The 16,678-nt window shown below is 41.8% G+C and overlaps 1 protein-coding gene across 3 annotated transcripts in view; it reads left to right on the plus strand.

Moving 5' to 3' along the window:
• The window catches only part of FES (FES proto-oncogene, tyrosine kinase), a 119,179-nt gene that overhangs the window by 11,246 nt on the left and 91,255 nt on the right, over positions 1-16,678 (plus strand). For 2 of the 3 annotated variants that reach the window (XM_088472909.1, XM_088472908.1), the window contains one exon: positions 7,139-7,419. In XM_088472909.1, the coding sequence (XP_088329035.1) occupies positions 7,195-7,419 (225 nt within the window). In that variant the 5' untranslated portion in view covers positions 7,139-7,194. Of the gene's footprint in view, positions 1-6,885; positions 6,920-7,138; positions 7,420-16,678 lie in introns of those variants that run through there. The other variant, XM_088472910.1, reaches the window with a different exon arrangement.

The following is a 16,678-nucleotide window of genomic DNA, read 5'->3' on the forward strand; positions in this document are numbered from 1 at the left end:
AGGTTGGGTGGATAATTGCATAGTGTATAGACGCGACAAATCAGTGATGATCGGACAGTTGGGCATAAAATCTTCCAACATGCCCGACTGACCCTATAAATGGTAGCGGCATCTGACACTGTATGCATTGCCGCAGCTGACCGTGTAAAAATATAATGTATTTTATTAAACCATGTTGATCAAGTTAAAAAATATTTAACAGAAGATACAATGACATCACAAATTCCAACTAGCTGCTGTGTGCATAAATAATCAACTTCCATAGACGAGATAATGATCAGCTTTATTTTATTATTTATCATCAGGCATGGTGACAAGTGACGGACACTGTGGTCCATAGATGGTATGATGTAAATATATGTACATAACCAAAGACAGTACACTGGATCCTGGGTTTACAGAATGTTAATGAGTTGCACAGCCGAGGTGCTGGTGGCGATTAGTCCACATGTGGTACAGCTTAACCAGGTTTCAGGGTTATTTAACCAGGTAGAACAACAAGATGGCATAGAGACACATGGATGAACAGGTACAATAACAATGTTGCTACGGCCTGGAGCATAAGGGTATTGCTGGGTGTTGTAGTGCACCAGGCAGCGGGATTGGGTATGCCCCAGTGGTTAGTGGCGCTATTCCTTTTAGTAACAGTGTTGCAGTATTTGCGGTACTCTGTAAGGCTGTATGTGGCTCTTTTGGCTAGGAGTCTCAGAGGGCACATCCAGTCACCTGGAACGCTAAGGAGGAATGGCACGTATGTGCAGTAGTTCATGTCGGAGGTCAAGGCTTCCAAGGGGAGTACTACCATAACATTTATGAAGTTATTATTGGTATACCTATCTGTTTACATTGTATAATACTCATATCATGTGCAGGATAGCCAGTTCTTGTATAATACTTTTTAGCATACAAGTTGCATTACTCAGTCAGACTCAACACTTGTGCAGTATATATTGTTCATGTGCAAGTATACCTCAACTTCCAGAAAACGCAACTCACCCTCCACTTCCACCTTCCACTTCCTCATTCACCAAAACCTTCCTTTACATACACTACATTTTACTCCCCCATAAAAACTAAACTCTGTTTATTTTCTTCAAGCACACATTTGGAAAGGCAAGTGCTATGTACAACAATATGGCTAAAATCACCAACTTCAATATTAACACAACATTATACTGTATTATACTGTATACAACTCTAGAAGCCCAACATTCTCTCTGCTTCAGATCCTGCTCAAAGACTACATTACGAATTGTGTCCCTCCCCACACACATCCAGGCATGTTATCATGCATAACACTATCCCCAATTTAGTGATCAACACTCCACAAAATATTTTAGCAAATAGTATAACTGATTTCTTTTTTATAATACACTGCTACAACAATAACCCTATATTCCTACACTTTCATACTTCCTCCACTCCCATGTAGCAGTATCTCTATCATTATTTTTATTCTGATCATTTGCAATGATTTAATTATCATCCATTACTTCAATTTCCAGTCCCAGCATTGTGCATGACAATTTGCATAAAAACATTTATATATTATATAGCTTTAATTATATATTCAATAAAAACATTTTTTTTTACTAGTAATGTAAACATAAACATAATACATTGTCAAATGCCTTCTCAAAATAGAATGCGAAAACAGTTTTGTAGTGAATGTATTGAGCTGCGGGGTGTTTTTTTTTTTTTTTTGCAATTTTTCATTGATTTTTTCCCAGTCATTTTTAAATGGCAATGATGTTAAAGCCAAATATGCCAAAAATGAAAAAAAAAATATTGAATAGGGGTGTCTTGTTATGGTGCACTCATAAAATTAAAATGTAACTTTTATTAATGAAATTAAAATACATCCCCTTAGGAATGATTTTACAGCTCTGTCAGTAACCAATATTCTATTGGAAGAATAGCAGAATCCTAAATATATGCATATAAGGGTCTTTACTAGAAGCACATCATACTGCAGCCTGAGAGTGTCTCTATGTCACATTAGGCGGAACTGTATAGGAAATACAATATCCATTTAAGAATCATAAATAGGGATACTTTGTACAGTAAGATTGCATTTAATATTATGTATCCATGTTATGAAAAAGAACCGAGTGGCATCTCGAAAAAATGAATAACTCTAGAGATCAAAGGTATATATAATAAGTAAGACACCAACTAGTGACAGGGAAATATTTAAAATATAAACGCGGGCCAGTATCAGGGGAGTTGAAACAATATTTATTGAACTCAGTGATACATAATCGAGTGAAACACAAATATATAAAATACATTATCACAGTTTTGAATAGAACTAGTAACGGACCATACAGTATCGTACTTCAGTTTTAAAACACTTTTTCTCACATTCACTATATTTTTTAATATTTCACTAACTTTGCTAATTGTGTAATGTCATTAATAAAAGTTCCAATTTAATTTAATGAGTGCACCATAACAAGTCACCCCTATTCAATTCTTTTTACATTTTTGGCAAGTTCTATCTGTTGTCATTGATGGCACGCCCTACTATTTACAAACATTGGACTATGGGATTAAGGGCCTGATTCAGAGCCGCTCGTAAGCGGCCGCTCGTTCGTTCCGAACGATGTTTGCCCAACTGCGCACGCGTACGGATCGTAATACGCATGCGCGAACCAGTCAGTGCGGCCGAAAATTGTTTCTTCGCTAAATAGCGAATGCCTGCTAATATGAGTGACAGAATGAGGCGTATGTGGGTGGTAACAGGGGAAGGTGCTTGAAAACGGGGAGTGGAGATCAGAACGCAGGCGTGCTTAAAGGTCAAAACGGGCGTTTTATGGGTGTGCATAATTAATACAGCAGCGTCACTGACCACGTCACTGGGTTATTTTATAGTCAGAACTGCTCGTAAATTTGTGGTAGGAAAAACCAACCACAAGAATAGCGAGCAGTTCATACGCTGGTCGATGTACTCGATTAATCTAATAAATAGCGGACATGACGTATGATGCGAGCAGCCAGGGGGCGTTTTTATAAAAAAAACGACTGCATGTTTTGTTCGCTCGTTCAGACATAGAGGCAGCAACAGACCGCAAAGAGCGAATGGTTCATTTGCATAGCCACCCCCTTTTTCTGAACGAGTGAGCGCTAATAGCGACCGGCTCTGAATCAGGCCCTAAGACATTAGGGTTTTAGATGATATCAGCAATATAAGAAAACATAAGATGAAATAGACTTGTGCGGATGAATGTCCTTTATTTCCCTGTGCTCTAAAGCCAAATTTGCTAGTATGCACTTCTAATAACACTGACGTTTTAAAACAGGTGGCAAACCGGAGAAAAATCTGCCATTTTGAAATTCTGCCGTACAAATTCATTAACCCCTTTGTCTTTTTATCTTTCTCAAAAAAGTCAGCTGTCAGCAGCATCAAATTATCTATAATTCTCCTTTGCTACCACTAATTAATGTATTCTTCTCATTGTATTCTCTATCATGCTCGCATACATTTTATATTTCACATTCAAATAAGTAATTGGCCTCTAGTTATACAACTCACATTTCTTTCCTTTCAGCATCACATTCCTTCTCTCCTTTACTCACTTATTTTGTCATTCTCATACATAAAAGTAACCCCTTCCATTACCTCACTACTCACAATATCCTATAACCTACTATAGTATTCATCAGACAAGTCATTCTTTCCCGGTATGTTTTTCCTTTCAGCATATGCTTAACTTCTGCCTCGGGGCGGGATTTATCATATATCTCATATTCTATGCGATACATCCCGCCCCATATCACATGCATAACAGGGTTTACTAATGCCGTATACATGAATAATTATGCTCGTGACAGCTCTTCCGTTAAGAACTGTCCCTTGCGATGTAAGGACTTCTGGGTTTATGTCTGGAGCTTGATACATATGGGGATTGCGGGAAATCTCGGTCTCAGTCACTTAGCTTTCCAGCACTCTCCTTTATTCATTTTATCAGTGATTACCTCCAACACTCTATATTTATGAGAACCATGGGCAGACACGGAAGTGTAGTCATGCCCCAAGGTTGTATGACTAATCCTCCCCACACACACCCCCATAGTGTCATGGCATCTCCTTGTTGGCATGATATGCCCAACAAGGCATGGCCATGCCCCCACATGTTGTGGTCACACCCCCTAATAGTACAGGGGTCTGAACATTTCATGGTGAGACAGATAAAAGCCGCAGCAGAAAAGGGTAAAGGGACCCATTAACACAGGATGGCACAGGAAGAATGCCAGAACACTATTATGCTCTATTATGCTCCTATTCAACCGCTCTGTGCTTTAAAAAATATGCATAGAATGGAGTCATGGCACCTGGGGCAATCACATGATATGGTACATCCCCACCCCAGTCCTGAAATGTGCCTGGTGAGGGGGCATCGCCAGCAGGTGGGGACAAGTTGAACTAAAGATAATAGTAATAATAAAACAACAGCAGGGACAATGTTGGATTGGGCTTGAAGGGCCACTGGCAGAATGCAATGGTAGGGGCCCATGTGCTGAGATGGTGTGGCACTAAAGAGGTGTGCCCAGTCCAAGTAGCATCAGATATATAGGTAGGAAGGCCCTGCTCGCAAGCTTACAATCTATAGGGAAATAGGCATTGATACACAAGGATAGGTGCTACATATTGCATTTTGGTCCAGCCAGAATGCACAGTATCTTGGTTGGCTGCATGATCCATTCACACCAGAATGTCGGCCAAATGTCATGAGGATGTGAGAGAAAGACAATGTGTGAGATTGTGTGTGGACTGTGAGAGGGGATGTAATTAGATATGGAAGCTATGAAGGTTATGTGGGCGGTTCTGGAATCTGATAAGCTTGCCTGAAGAGGGGAGTTTTCAGGGAACGCTTGATGTATATCAGTCCCTCCCCTATTTTTTGTGTCTGAATAAAGTATTCTTCACCAGGGTATTCTACTGCCAATGACCCACAGTTGTGCAATATAACAAAAAGAAGGATACTCAGATAGGCTATGCACTATAAGACTGTGTAATAAATTTATTAATTTGGTTCCATATAGGAGGTACTCACCGTGCCCACAGTGACACTGAGGACATATTAAGTGTCGACCTCCTAGTAGTATCCAGTATTAATTCATATACATTCTAGATACTGTAGTACCTGATATTATATGTACCCTTGGGAGAATAAATCTCCACTAAATAATACAATATACCTTTTGTTAATTCTATTATAATATTCCTACATTTACTAAAGCAAGTGTAATTTCAAAGCGGCAAATATGGGAACAGGCCAATAATCAGGTTTTCACCATTAACCCTACAAGCTCTCATAGAGGGAGATGTATCACACCATATAAAGATGACAAATGGAGAACCAGATTCTGCCAATCATTTTATAAAATGTACTAGATAGGTGACAGCTAGAAGCTGATTGGCTGCTATGTTACATATCCCCCCCCCCCCCCCCCCACACACCACACACACACAGACATTCTTTAAGACTGCAGCTCTTCCCTGGGCTCTTTAGGGCCACAATTTTACTCTTTCTCACTGCAAGCTGCCTTTATCTCTCATCTCGTTCTGACTGACCACATAACTCAGACAACATGTTTTTTGAGCAATTTCACCTGTCACAACCACATCAGGTATGTAGCAGGTTCTAACCCCGCCACTTAGTAATTCTGGGCTTTCTATACTTCTAATGGGAAAAAAATGGAGGCGAAATTAAAAGTCGGTAAGTATTGTCTATTGATGACTTAAAAAATAAATAAATCACCACCTATATGACCCTCTGGTGACTGGAGCACACACTCCACCTGCTCCGTCCCATTCTACTCCCCTTTTTATATAAGAGTGGTGCATTAGCACACTGATTGGTGGATGGCACTGGTGATCCATCAATTAATTGCATGTGGGGGTGGGGCTATGCTAAATGCTCCTCCCACCCCCATACCCACTCTGCATCTACCACTAGCTCAGTGAAACTGTCTCTATAGTACAATCACAAAATCGTATCTTGTACCATACTTGCCAACTCTCCCTGATTGTCAGGGAGACTTCCTGTAATTGTAGCAATCTCCCTGACTCCCTGAAGAGTCTACCAATCTCCCTGATTGCACCTTACCCCCATTATGAAGCTGTTATATATTAAAAAAAACAGTGATATATACATTCATTGGGATCATTAGTATAACTTCCCTGCATTTGTTATAAGGCACAGTGATCAGGGGCGTTTTAAGAGAGGAGGGGGCCCATGTGCAGACTCAGGGCCTGATTCCGCATGGATCGCTATTCTGCTTATACGCATGCATGGTAGTTGCTAATATCAGCGATGCTATTTAAATGTGTGCATTCACATTGCATACACTGCCTGACATAAGGACGCCCACTTCCCCTTACGCACATATACTAGGGCAACATAGTCAAACAATCAGTAACATCGAATAACATCGGACCCAGACACACAGTTAAAGAAGCCCAGACCTCACTCAGAAATTGCTAACTTCTGCGCACGCTTTGAGACCTCAGTAGGCATCTGGTATCGCAGTGGCTAATTTATGCACGCCCATGCAACGGCGTTTAAACGCACTGACACGCCTGCTCCCTCCGTCGTGCGCATGCTCAGTCCAGAACATCGACCCACTTGCGAGCGGACAGCCGCTCGCGAGTGGGTCTGAATCAGGCCCAATGTCTGTATGTCTGAGGAGTGCTTAGTAATATAAAATCAGTCTGTGTATGTAGGTAGACAATCTATGTCAGCACAAACCAGTGTCTTGCTCTAAAAACACAAAAACATTGACCTACATTCTGTTCTCCGCCGTGTCGGCTTATTTGCACCATGCTGATTCAAAATGCAAAATGTTTTCTTTGGCTTTCCTAGAGTTAAATTGGGAGGCAAAGATTCCATCCATACTTTCAACGTTTGTGTAGGTAAGATGAAAGACATCTACCTGAGCACGTTACACTGCATTCCATCTCTTGCCTGATAGCGCTTGATATATGGTATATGCATGTGGTTATTTATTAATAGCACACAATATTATAGGATGCATACAAGTGCATGTCTAACTATCAATTAGTGTCTCCAGTCAACTTCATGAACCTCGAGCCTGGTGTATTCCTGAGACCGTGTATCCTTTTCTTTTACAGGAAGTCACAGTACATTACAACACATAAAGACGTAATCAGCACGTTCTATAATAATTATGGGCTTTGCAACTGAATTCAGTTGTCCAGATGGGCACGATGCACTGCTGCGCCTGCAAGAGTCCGAGCTGAAACTCATGGAATCTATGAAAAAGTGGATAATTCAGCGAGCGAAGAGTGACAAGGAGTATGCATCACAACTGCACCAGATGTTCACCCTAACTGAGAAATTGGATCAGTCTCCAGTGCCTGGCCTGGCAGAATACACTAGCCAGCTGAGTCAGGTAATTGCTTTGTAACATGGGTATAGCTGCATACATAACTGTATTCCCTTACGAGATTGTATCAAACACCTAAAAGATGCCCCAGTGAAAGGCTTGACTATTGATGCCAGGAGGGGAAGGTGACGGAACGTGGAAGGTGTAATAGCTTCATTTCTGCATATAACCCTGGCAAACACCAGCTGCTGTGAGGTTAAACATAGGTTTTTCTAATTGCTGGAAAGAATCTGCAGTATTTGTGGTCATGCGGCACTTTTGATGTTGTCCTAACTAGCCTGCAGCCTGTTTCCTGTTACATCTTTTTTCAGTTCAGCATCCCATGGACATTTTGTGAACTGTGTTTATGAAGTAAGAGGGGAATTTAGTAGTAGCTCTATGGTGTAACCCTGCATATGACTCCCAGATACAATTGTAAATTAACCAAATTTAAAACCACTTTCTAGAAATCCATAGAACAGTATAGTAAATAAAAAAAAAAAAAATGTGATCTATTAATTTATTTACAGCTCTGATTGTCTCATGACCGGCGGCACTGTCTCTTCATGTCTGCCTGCCAGTGTGTCAGCAGGCACCAGATCAAAACCGCTGCCACCCGGGCCCCCCTAGTGGCCCTCACTGGACCGGCCCGTCTAGTGTGTGTGACTGGGTACAGGGGGAGCAGCAGGTCACAGAGGCAGCTCGGGCACCATAGCAGGCCCACCCCTTGCACCAACGGTAGTTGCACCACTGTTTGCATGCATGTTAGCAAACAGTGGGGTCCTTTTCAGGATCAATGGAATGGGGTTATAAGCGAGGACAATGTAAACAAATAAAGGCTGCAGGTGTACTTCAGGGTCCAGTTTTCAGTCCTCCAGCAACGCCGGGTATCCCAGCGAGTTAATGTATAAAATAAAATATACAAAAACAGTTTTGACAGTAAATTGATATGGTTCATATTTAATAACAAGCTCATAGAGGAGCACATACAAAAATCATAATGAGACAAATCACAATACCATTAGGGGTAGATATATTAAGCCTTGGAGAGTGATAAAGTGGAGAGAGAAAAAGTACCAACCAATCAGCTCCTAACTGCCATTTTCAAACACAGCCTGTAAAGTGACAATTAGGAGCTGATTGGTTGGTACTTTATCTCTATCCAGTTTATCACTCTCCAAGGCTTAGTACATCTCCCCCATTATGTATATGTTTAATCTGAGGTGGATTAGGATAAATTGAAAGCTGGGCAAATGCTAATTGAAGTAGAAATCAGGATACAACACGATTCTACTTCTTAGGTGCTTTTTAGGCTAGAACAGAACTCTAGAATAAAGTAATAAACAGTGCAAAGGTTGATTAATCCCCCCCAGTATTCCTTAACCAATTAACTTTTCTTTCAAAAATGCTTTAGAGGTTGTTTTTTTATGACTTATTTAGGTTGAAGCCATGTGCTTAAAAACATATTTAAACTATTTTAGTACAAAAAAACTAATTAGGGTGTCACTAGCACCACCCTGTGGTATGTACTGTAAATCTTAGATGCCCATGTAACCTTACACTGTTTCCTTCCACCCCAATGGCCATAGATCCAAATATAAACGTAACAAACATGTGATGTCGGTGGTCACCTTTTACAGGGCGTTGGAGAGCAGCAGAGCCTGCAGTGGCTTGGGATGTGACCACAGCAGGGAAAGTCCACGTGCCTGCCATCGCATCCCATGAAACGCTGCCAGGTAAGGGGTTAATAGTTATTAAGCTCTAGAAAGTGATAAACTGGAGAGTGATAAAGGACCAGCCAATCAGCTCCTAACTGTCATGTTACAGGCTGTGTTTGAAAAATGACAGTTGGGAGTTGATTGGTTGCTCGTTTATCACTCTCCACTTTATCACTTCCAGAGCTTCATACATCTGCCCCTAGTGAGAAATTAGTAAGGCATTCAGTAATGCTGGCTGGCTGGCTGTGAAAGTAAGAAAACATGTTGTAAAATGTTATGCAGGCAGGCTGACAAAGAGTTGTATTTGTCATTTTGGGCCTGATTCAGAGATGGAAGCAATAGCACAGCTAAAATATGCAAAAGCTGCAGGAGGCGTCTTAAATAAAAAGACGCCCGCTGCCGGCGTCTCTGATCCAATGCTGTGTGTGCAGACGCAGCCATCGGCTCAACTGCGTGACCTTCGGATATCTGAGTAACCCTCCAAGGACGCAGCCACTGGCTTCTGCATGTCTAGAAAATAAATATACTTAAGGGTTTTTTGTACCTCCTGTATCCATAGGCCCCCATTGTAAAATCACTTCCCACCCCAGTGGAAATTGTCCCCCCTCCCCTTCCTGACAGTGTCAATAGATTCCCAGCAGTAACACCCCCCAGCTCGCTAATGGTAATAGATCCCAGTGACAGAGCCCCCCCCCCCCCCCATGTGTCACTTTACAGTTTATATATAGTTGTATATTTCTAATATATTCACCCCCTGCCCAAAAAACTTTTTTTGGGCATAACCCCCCCCCCCAGTGCCAAAAAATTGCGACCCCATTACCCCCTCCCCCTGTGGCATAGCCCCGCCTCCTCACCTTATTGCATAGTGGAGCGCATGGCAGTGGGGACTGATCATCATTCACCCCTGATACAGCTGATCTTTGTACACACAGAAATCAGCATACTAGTGCTCAGACCTCTCGGTACCATTGGTATATAGCACGTCCGCCACACAGTACACTTGGCACCCTGCGGCTCAATTTCAGGAGTGATGTCGGCAGACACAGACTACATCACCCCTGAGGGGCTAGAGCAGGAAATCTGCACATGTGGAATAACAGACCTTGGGACGTAGCGGGATGGAACGTTGGGATGGTATGCGACCATGTCAGCCAAAGCCCAGCTGGCTACGTGCCAGGCAAGTGGTTAAAGCTCAGTGTCCACATTTTCTTTCAACATATGTAAAAGAATAAGGATTTTCTTATCTGCTTCTGTAAAAGTTCTGATGCATTTCTTCAGAGGAAGATGAGCAGTCTGCAATCAGATATGCAAGAATACATTTCACATACATTTTACAGGGTTCTCTACAAAAGCACAGAAACTGATACAGAAGCTGCTGATCACGCGTACACATGCAAACACACATCCATATGTACCACCCAGTGCACAGAGCAATATGAATCGCTCACATACTCTACTGGGTATGTTGGAGTTCCATCCTGCTATTGCAATTCACTTTATCTTCCTAGAATTTTTTTTTAATAGCAAATTTCTTTGAGACGAGATTAACTCTCAAGGGAACATAGGGCCTGTTTCATTATGGATTGCAACTGCAATAGCATACGCAGATCGGCCGATGGTGCATGCTGCGCATGCAAATGCGCCGCAGTGCGCGTGCGTGAGTTAGCATTGCGATCGCACTGCAATCACCTATGGAGATAGGAATCCATTGCAGTGTGAGTGACAGTCTGTGAGCGTTTGGGGGTGGTGACGAGGAAGTGGTTGGAGAAACGCAGGCGTGCTTGTCCGCTTGAACGCCATTGCATGGACATGCATAAATTAGCCACTGCGATGGCATACACAGCTTGAGTACTTAGGGGGGCGATTCAGACCCACTCACTAACAAGTGATCGCTCGGTGCATGATGTAGCATGTGCATGCAAATATGCAATCGCAGAGGCACTCGCTGTACAAACATGCTGACGCCCATCCGCTACTAAAGTCCACCCACTTTCCTCTACGAGTGAACGGTGAGATGCCGCTACATAAGGGGAACATCAGTACCATCGGACCCTTTCGTACCGTAAGCACTGCGAGTGCTGCTGACTTTAAGCCCTGTGATGTGAATGCTGATGATGCGTGTTAATTATGAACGCCCATGAAACGGCGTTCAGACGCTCTGACACGCCTGCGTTCACACAACCACTCCCCCGTCAACACCCCTTAACGGCATCTAATGTCACTCAAGCTTGTGGGCCTTTGGTGTGCTACGAGCGATCGCTTCCCGATCGCTGTGATAGGTTTGCGCATGCGCAATGAGTACTTTACGCATGCGCAGTACTTAAACATTGGCGGCTAATGAGCGAACGCCCAATTGCGACCGGGTCTGAATTGCCCCCTTGCTGCGTGCGATGGGGTTAGCAATTTCTGAGTAAGGTCTGACATGTTGTAATTGTGCGTGAGGGGCGATGTTACTCGATGTTCCCAATGTATACGCAGGACTGCAAGGTATTATGGATGTGAGATAGCGGTAGTGGGCATCTCTATGCTGGCTGTGTGACCGCATTGCGATAGTAGTCATTAGCATATTTTCGCAGTGGATCTGTGTGTGTAAACACAGCTGCGATCGCAATAGCGATCCGTAGTGAATCAGGCTCAAAGTCATTAACTACACATCAATAACTTCACACATGACAAATGATGTAGAAATGGATTTTTTAGCATAACATTTTGTATTTTATACACCATACACACGGAAATGGATATTTATGTAACCAAAACTCCGGAGCTGGTGCTGTTGGGGAAAAATGGGTTAGCATTTCACAACTGTGTTACAAACACACTTTAATTACGATTGTAGATTCTTTTTGCAACAATTATTAACTTTTGCAAAATATTACAAATTCTATGAAATATCTCTACACTAGGGGGCTTAGGGCCTAATTCATTATGGATGGCAATATTGTATATGCACGCAGTTCTACTGTGATAGCAAGCTAATCTATTGCGACTGCAATGCAAACTCAGCACAACATAAGGACACCCACTTTACCTTACACACATCTGTAATGTTTAGCAGAATAGCGAAACCATCGGTCCAATCGAGTACCATCGCAGCCTCGCACACACTTGCACAAGCCCTGACCTTACTCAGAAATTGCTGACAACCACGCACGCTATGAGACCTCACACTGCATATGGCATCGCAGTGGCTAATTTATGCATGCCCCTGCAACAGCTTGCCAACACGCTGCCCCGACCACCCCCCATCACCGCCCACAAACGGTGCTTCCTGTCAGTCACTCTGTAATGGGTCTGCGTGGCCTCTGCATTTGCAGTCCTGATCGCAATAGCTAGTTTGTACACCCGCACTGTGATGCATACGCATGCGCAGAACGCAACAATCGGCCAACTGCGTGCATATTAGCAACTGCGATCCAAGCTGAATCAGGTCCTTAGTTTGTTCTCTTTCCTATTCCTAACAATATATATTTATTTTTATTACATTATACTAACATAACAACCCTAATGCAGAATATAAGTAAATAATTTCCATAACTTCCTTAAGGGAGTTCACACTTTATGGCCTAAGATTCTTGCGTTGGTGCACATACAGTAAGTAGGTTGTTCATTTACACGGGTTTAATCCCAATAATTCTCAAGCGTTGGCTATAACTGTATAGTGATGTTTCTTTTTAAAGTTTTGCAACTGATACTACGTGAGGGATAACCGCCATCCAAATATGTATATACTTAGGTTTACAGCTCCTCCAATTTTAGTCCTTGGGGTTTATGTATCAAGCAGTGAAAATGTTGGAGAAGTTGCCCATAGCAACCAATCAGCTCCTCCCTATAATTTTAAAGACTGTACTTGATAAATGCTACTTCAAAGCTGATTGGTTGCTATAGGCAACTTCTCGACTGGTTCGCTTCTCCACGCTTTGCATTGCTTGATACATAAACCCCCCTGTTTTCTAACAGAAGCAGACTTGCTATTTATAAATGGTGCTGTTGGATTAATTTTATTTCTTAACTATATGCGGAATAGTTACTATCTGAGGGGACTGCCCCTAATAAACAGAGATATTTTATCAAAGTTCTTTCTCGATCCTTCCTGACCAAGGGTGAAAGTCTGTTTATGCTAGTGGTTAATGAACACGGGAATGATAGGCTTTCACTTGGCTTCTCCTGACATAGGGATTTTCTATCTGTACTTCCCTTAGTTCATCTGATTTCAGGCTAATGCAGCGTATCCACTTGCTGATTAAAATGAGCTATTGAACGATAACGATATCCTTATCGTTCAATCACTCATTAACTGTGCATGTATCGGGCATGAAAATGTCAAACGACCAGCGATGCGCTCTCCCGCTGGTCGTTTTCGACATCAATCATCGCCTTAACATGCTGGTCAATCTGCCGATAACGACAGATTGACCATGTTCAGGGATGAGGGAGGGTGTCTACACGGAACAACATATCGTTCATTGTAGGCACTACAGGGGATGAGGAACGATTGTATGAACAATGTTGTAATCGTATTGTCGTTCCACTATCTGCTAGTGGAGCTAGTGGATATGCACCTTAACAGCATCATCTGAGAGTCTTTATGTAATCTATACATCGTAGCTACTCTCCGTTCTTTCTCTTCCTCTTTTAAGGTGCTGGCAAACATAGGAATCTTTATTTTATCCAAGGCTCTGACTAGGGTACAAGTATTTCAGTTGTGTCTGTGTATACTGTATCTGAGCATAGGTCTGTAGTGCGGATTGATGGTTTGTACTCAGTACTGTTCAGGATTAGCCAGGTGCTCTATCTCAGAGAGCCTCTAATCTCCCAGCTGGTCTAGTGGACAAGTGTGGGGAGGGTCAGACACAACAGCATCTCCCACATCAGATCCTCTTTGCAGCAGGCTCCCTCACACAGAACCTCGGCTGCAGTAAAGTACCCTACACATGGAATTATATTGCACACAATCAGACGCATTGGGACGATAAAACTGTAATATTGCTCCTGTGGGGTCGCCCCGTGTGTAGGCCTTCGGATCGTCTGTTGCATTGGTGGGTACACTTCATACCGTGTCACCCCCTTTAGAGTCTCTGAAGGGAATCACCTCTGGAAGCGTCATCCTGGCACCTATGACTGCAACGGATTGCACAGCAGGGGCATCTTTTTCAGGCTGACTGGCGACTCTCTTCCCCAGTGGCAGCGACTCTCCTGCACTGCAGGTAAGAACCCACTTACTTCCTCTGTCACCTCAGGTTGGAGTCCCAGATTTGCTTCAACTTCTCCCTTCAGGTACCGTTACATCAGACTCTCCCCAACCAACTGCTGCTCACTTCCATCTGTTTCTTTCATTACCACCTAACACTGATCAGGTGACATGTCCCTGATCTCTTGAGCATAGTGGGGTGTTACACATACATGATGTCTCACACATGCACAAAAACTGGAGCTAATCAGGGCTTTCCTGTAAGTTTAGTGCATGCCACACTGTTGGTAGTTTATGATGTATTGACACAAATTTGAAAATATGTGGGCATTGTCATAGTCTCCATAGAAAACTATGGGGAAGGCTTTAGTGATTGAAAGCATAGAGGCATAGATATCTCTAATATCTGTTGCAATACGCCCTTGTTAAATGGCTCCCATGCTTAAATATTGACAATTTCTGATAACAAATCCAATAGTAATAGGACACCTATTACTATTGAATTTGTTATTAGAGGAGTTACCGCAAGTCATCCCCCTCTGTGATATCCATCAAGGGACGTAACCGGTGGTCTGCCAAGTACAGGGTCTACTCACCTACAAATCATTACGTGGGCCTGTCACAAGCTGACTTAATTACTGCCCGTGAAGCTGCTGGTCTAATTGTACACGCAGTTGTCATTCACACACAGTGTTATTGCAGTCCAGGGCGGCCTGCACCGCTGCAGATCTGGAGACCTGTGAGTGAAGGAGCGGACTCTTATACTCGCTTTGTGTTTGGATGTGGTGAGATCCCTATTTGGACAGATTGTATTTTACTAATTTACCATCGATAGTTCAGATGCTGACTTTTTAGGTCACTCAATATAGTTTACTAGATATCCATCTAAGTAGATTGCTACCATTATGAGATAATTAAGCTATATGAAGTGCTCTTTTATTGGTACTAAGCTATTGCCATTTTTTTTATATAAAACATGCGTTAATATAATTGGCGTCTTGATTTTTTGATGCTTTTCTACCATATCCAATATATATATATTTTATTTAAACTTTCAATTAGCGCAAAACTACTGTTCTTTTGTATTGAGTTTACACAGGCTCATTCTTGTTTTTTCAGCTTTAGACATATATTTTTTATATTTTATTTTTATATTTTAGCACTAGTTTATTAGCGCCTGTTAAGTGTTTTCATATGTGAGGTACTAAGGTCGACTGACAAAAGGTTGACAGGTCCATAGGTACAATAGGTTGAAATGGTCGAAACACCAATGGTTGACACAAAAAAGGTTGACAAACTATATACTAAGAATGGGATTGCGCTTATTTATTAGAACCAAGTTGTGAAATGGCAGAAAAATTATATAGCAGTCAGGTTTCCCAATAATAATAATAATTTAATCACATATAAAAATAAATTACACATATATAAAAATACATTTCAACATATATTATTAGGAATAACTATAATTCTTAGATCACGAATTGGATAAAACAATCTGTATAATTTCAACATTCAATACATTGAATAGAATAGTCCCATAAAAGCACCTATTGACGGAACAAATACATTTTTATCTAATGTTCACTGATGATTAGGTAGTATTCCACTTGCATGTGTATAAATAGATATTCAAGATCCAACAAATATATAAAAATAAAGTGCATAAAAATCTGGAAACATCTGACTGCTAAAAAAGAACCCATATTATCTAAGTCAAATAATAATAATAAATTGACTTAGATAATATGGGTTCTTTTTTAGCAGTCAGATGTTTCCCGATTTTTATGTACATGTGTTTTTTTTATATATATTTGTTGGATTTGAATATCTATACACACAAATGTCCATTGAGTGTATAACTTTTAAAAATAGTAGGAATATTTGGAAGTAATATAGATAAAACGTGTTCACAGTGGGATTGTCCCATGTGTTCTGGATACACACAATGATTAGGAACAACAGGTGCTGCTCACCTGAGAGAACTAATGATTTTGGATGATTGCTCCAATCAGTTTCTTTTGGTGCTGGTATATAAGAACAGCAGGTTCTAACTATCACTACTCTTTGATAAAGCCCTTATATATTAGGGTGAAACGCGTCAGTGAACCCCCACTTACAGCACTTTGATCTGAGCTAAAGACACTGGAGTGTCATGCCGAATACAAACCTTACGGAGGAAGCGCAGCAAGCGCACAAGATGATATCGTGGTGTTTACACTAGACCCCGGTGGATGCTAAGTAACCAAACTGAGCTGGAACACACGGGAGCCAAACAAGACTGCTGGAGCAGGGCTGCCCGAATCAGGCTATTTCCCAGAGCAACCCCGCGGTTCAGGTACACCTAGTACGGTCAAAGCCTGTGACATCAATTAAG

This window comes from Taudactylus pleione, unplaced genomic scaffold (genome assembly GCF_031769625.1).
Source record: "Taudactylus pleione unplaced genomic scaffold, aTauple2 ptg000129l, whole genome shotgun sequence".
Lineage (NCBI taxonomy): Eukaryota > Metazoa > Chordata > Amphibia > Anura > Myobatrachidae > Taudactylus > Taudactylus pleione.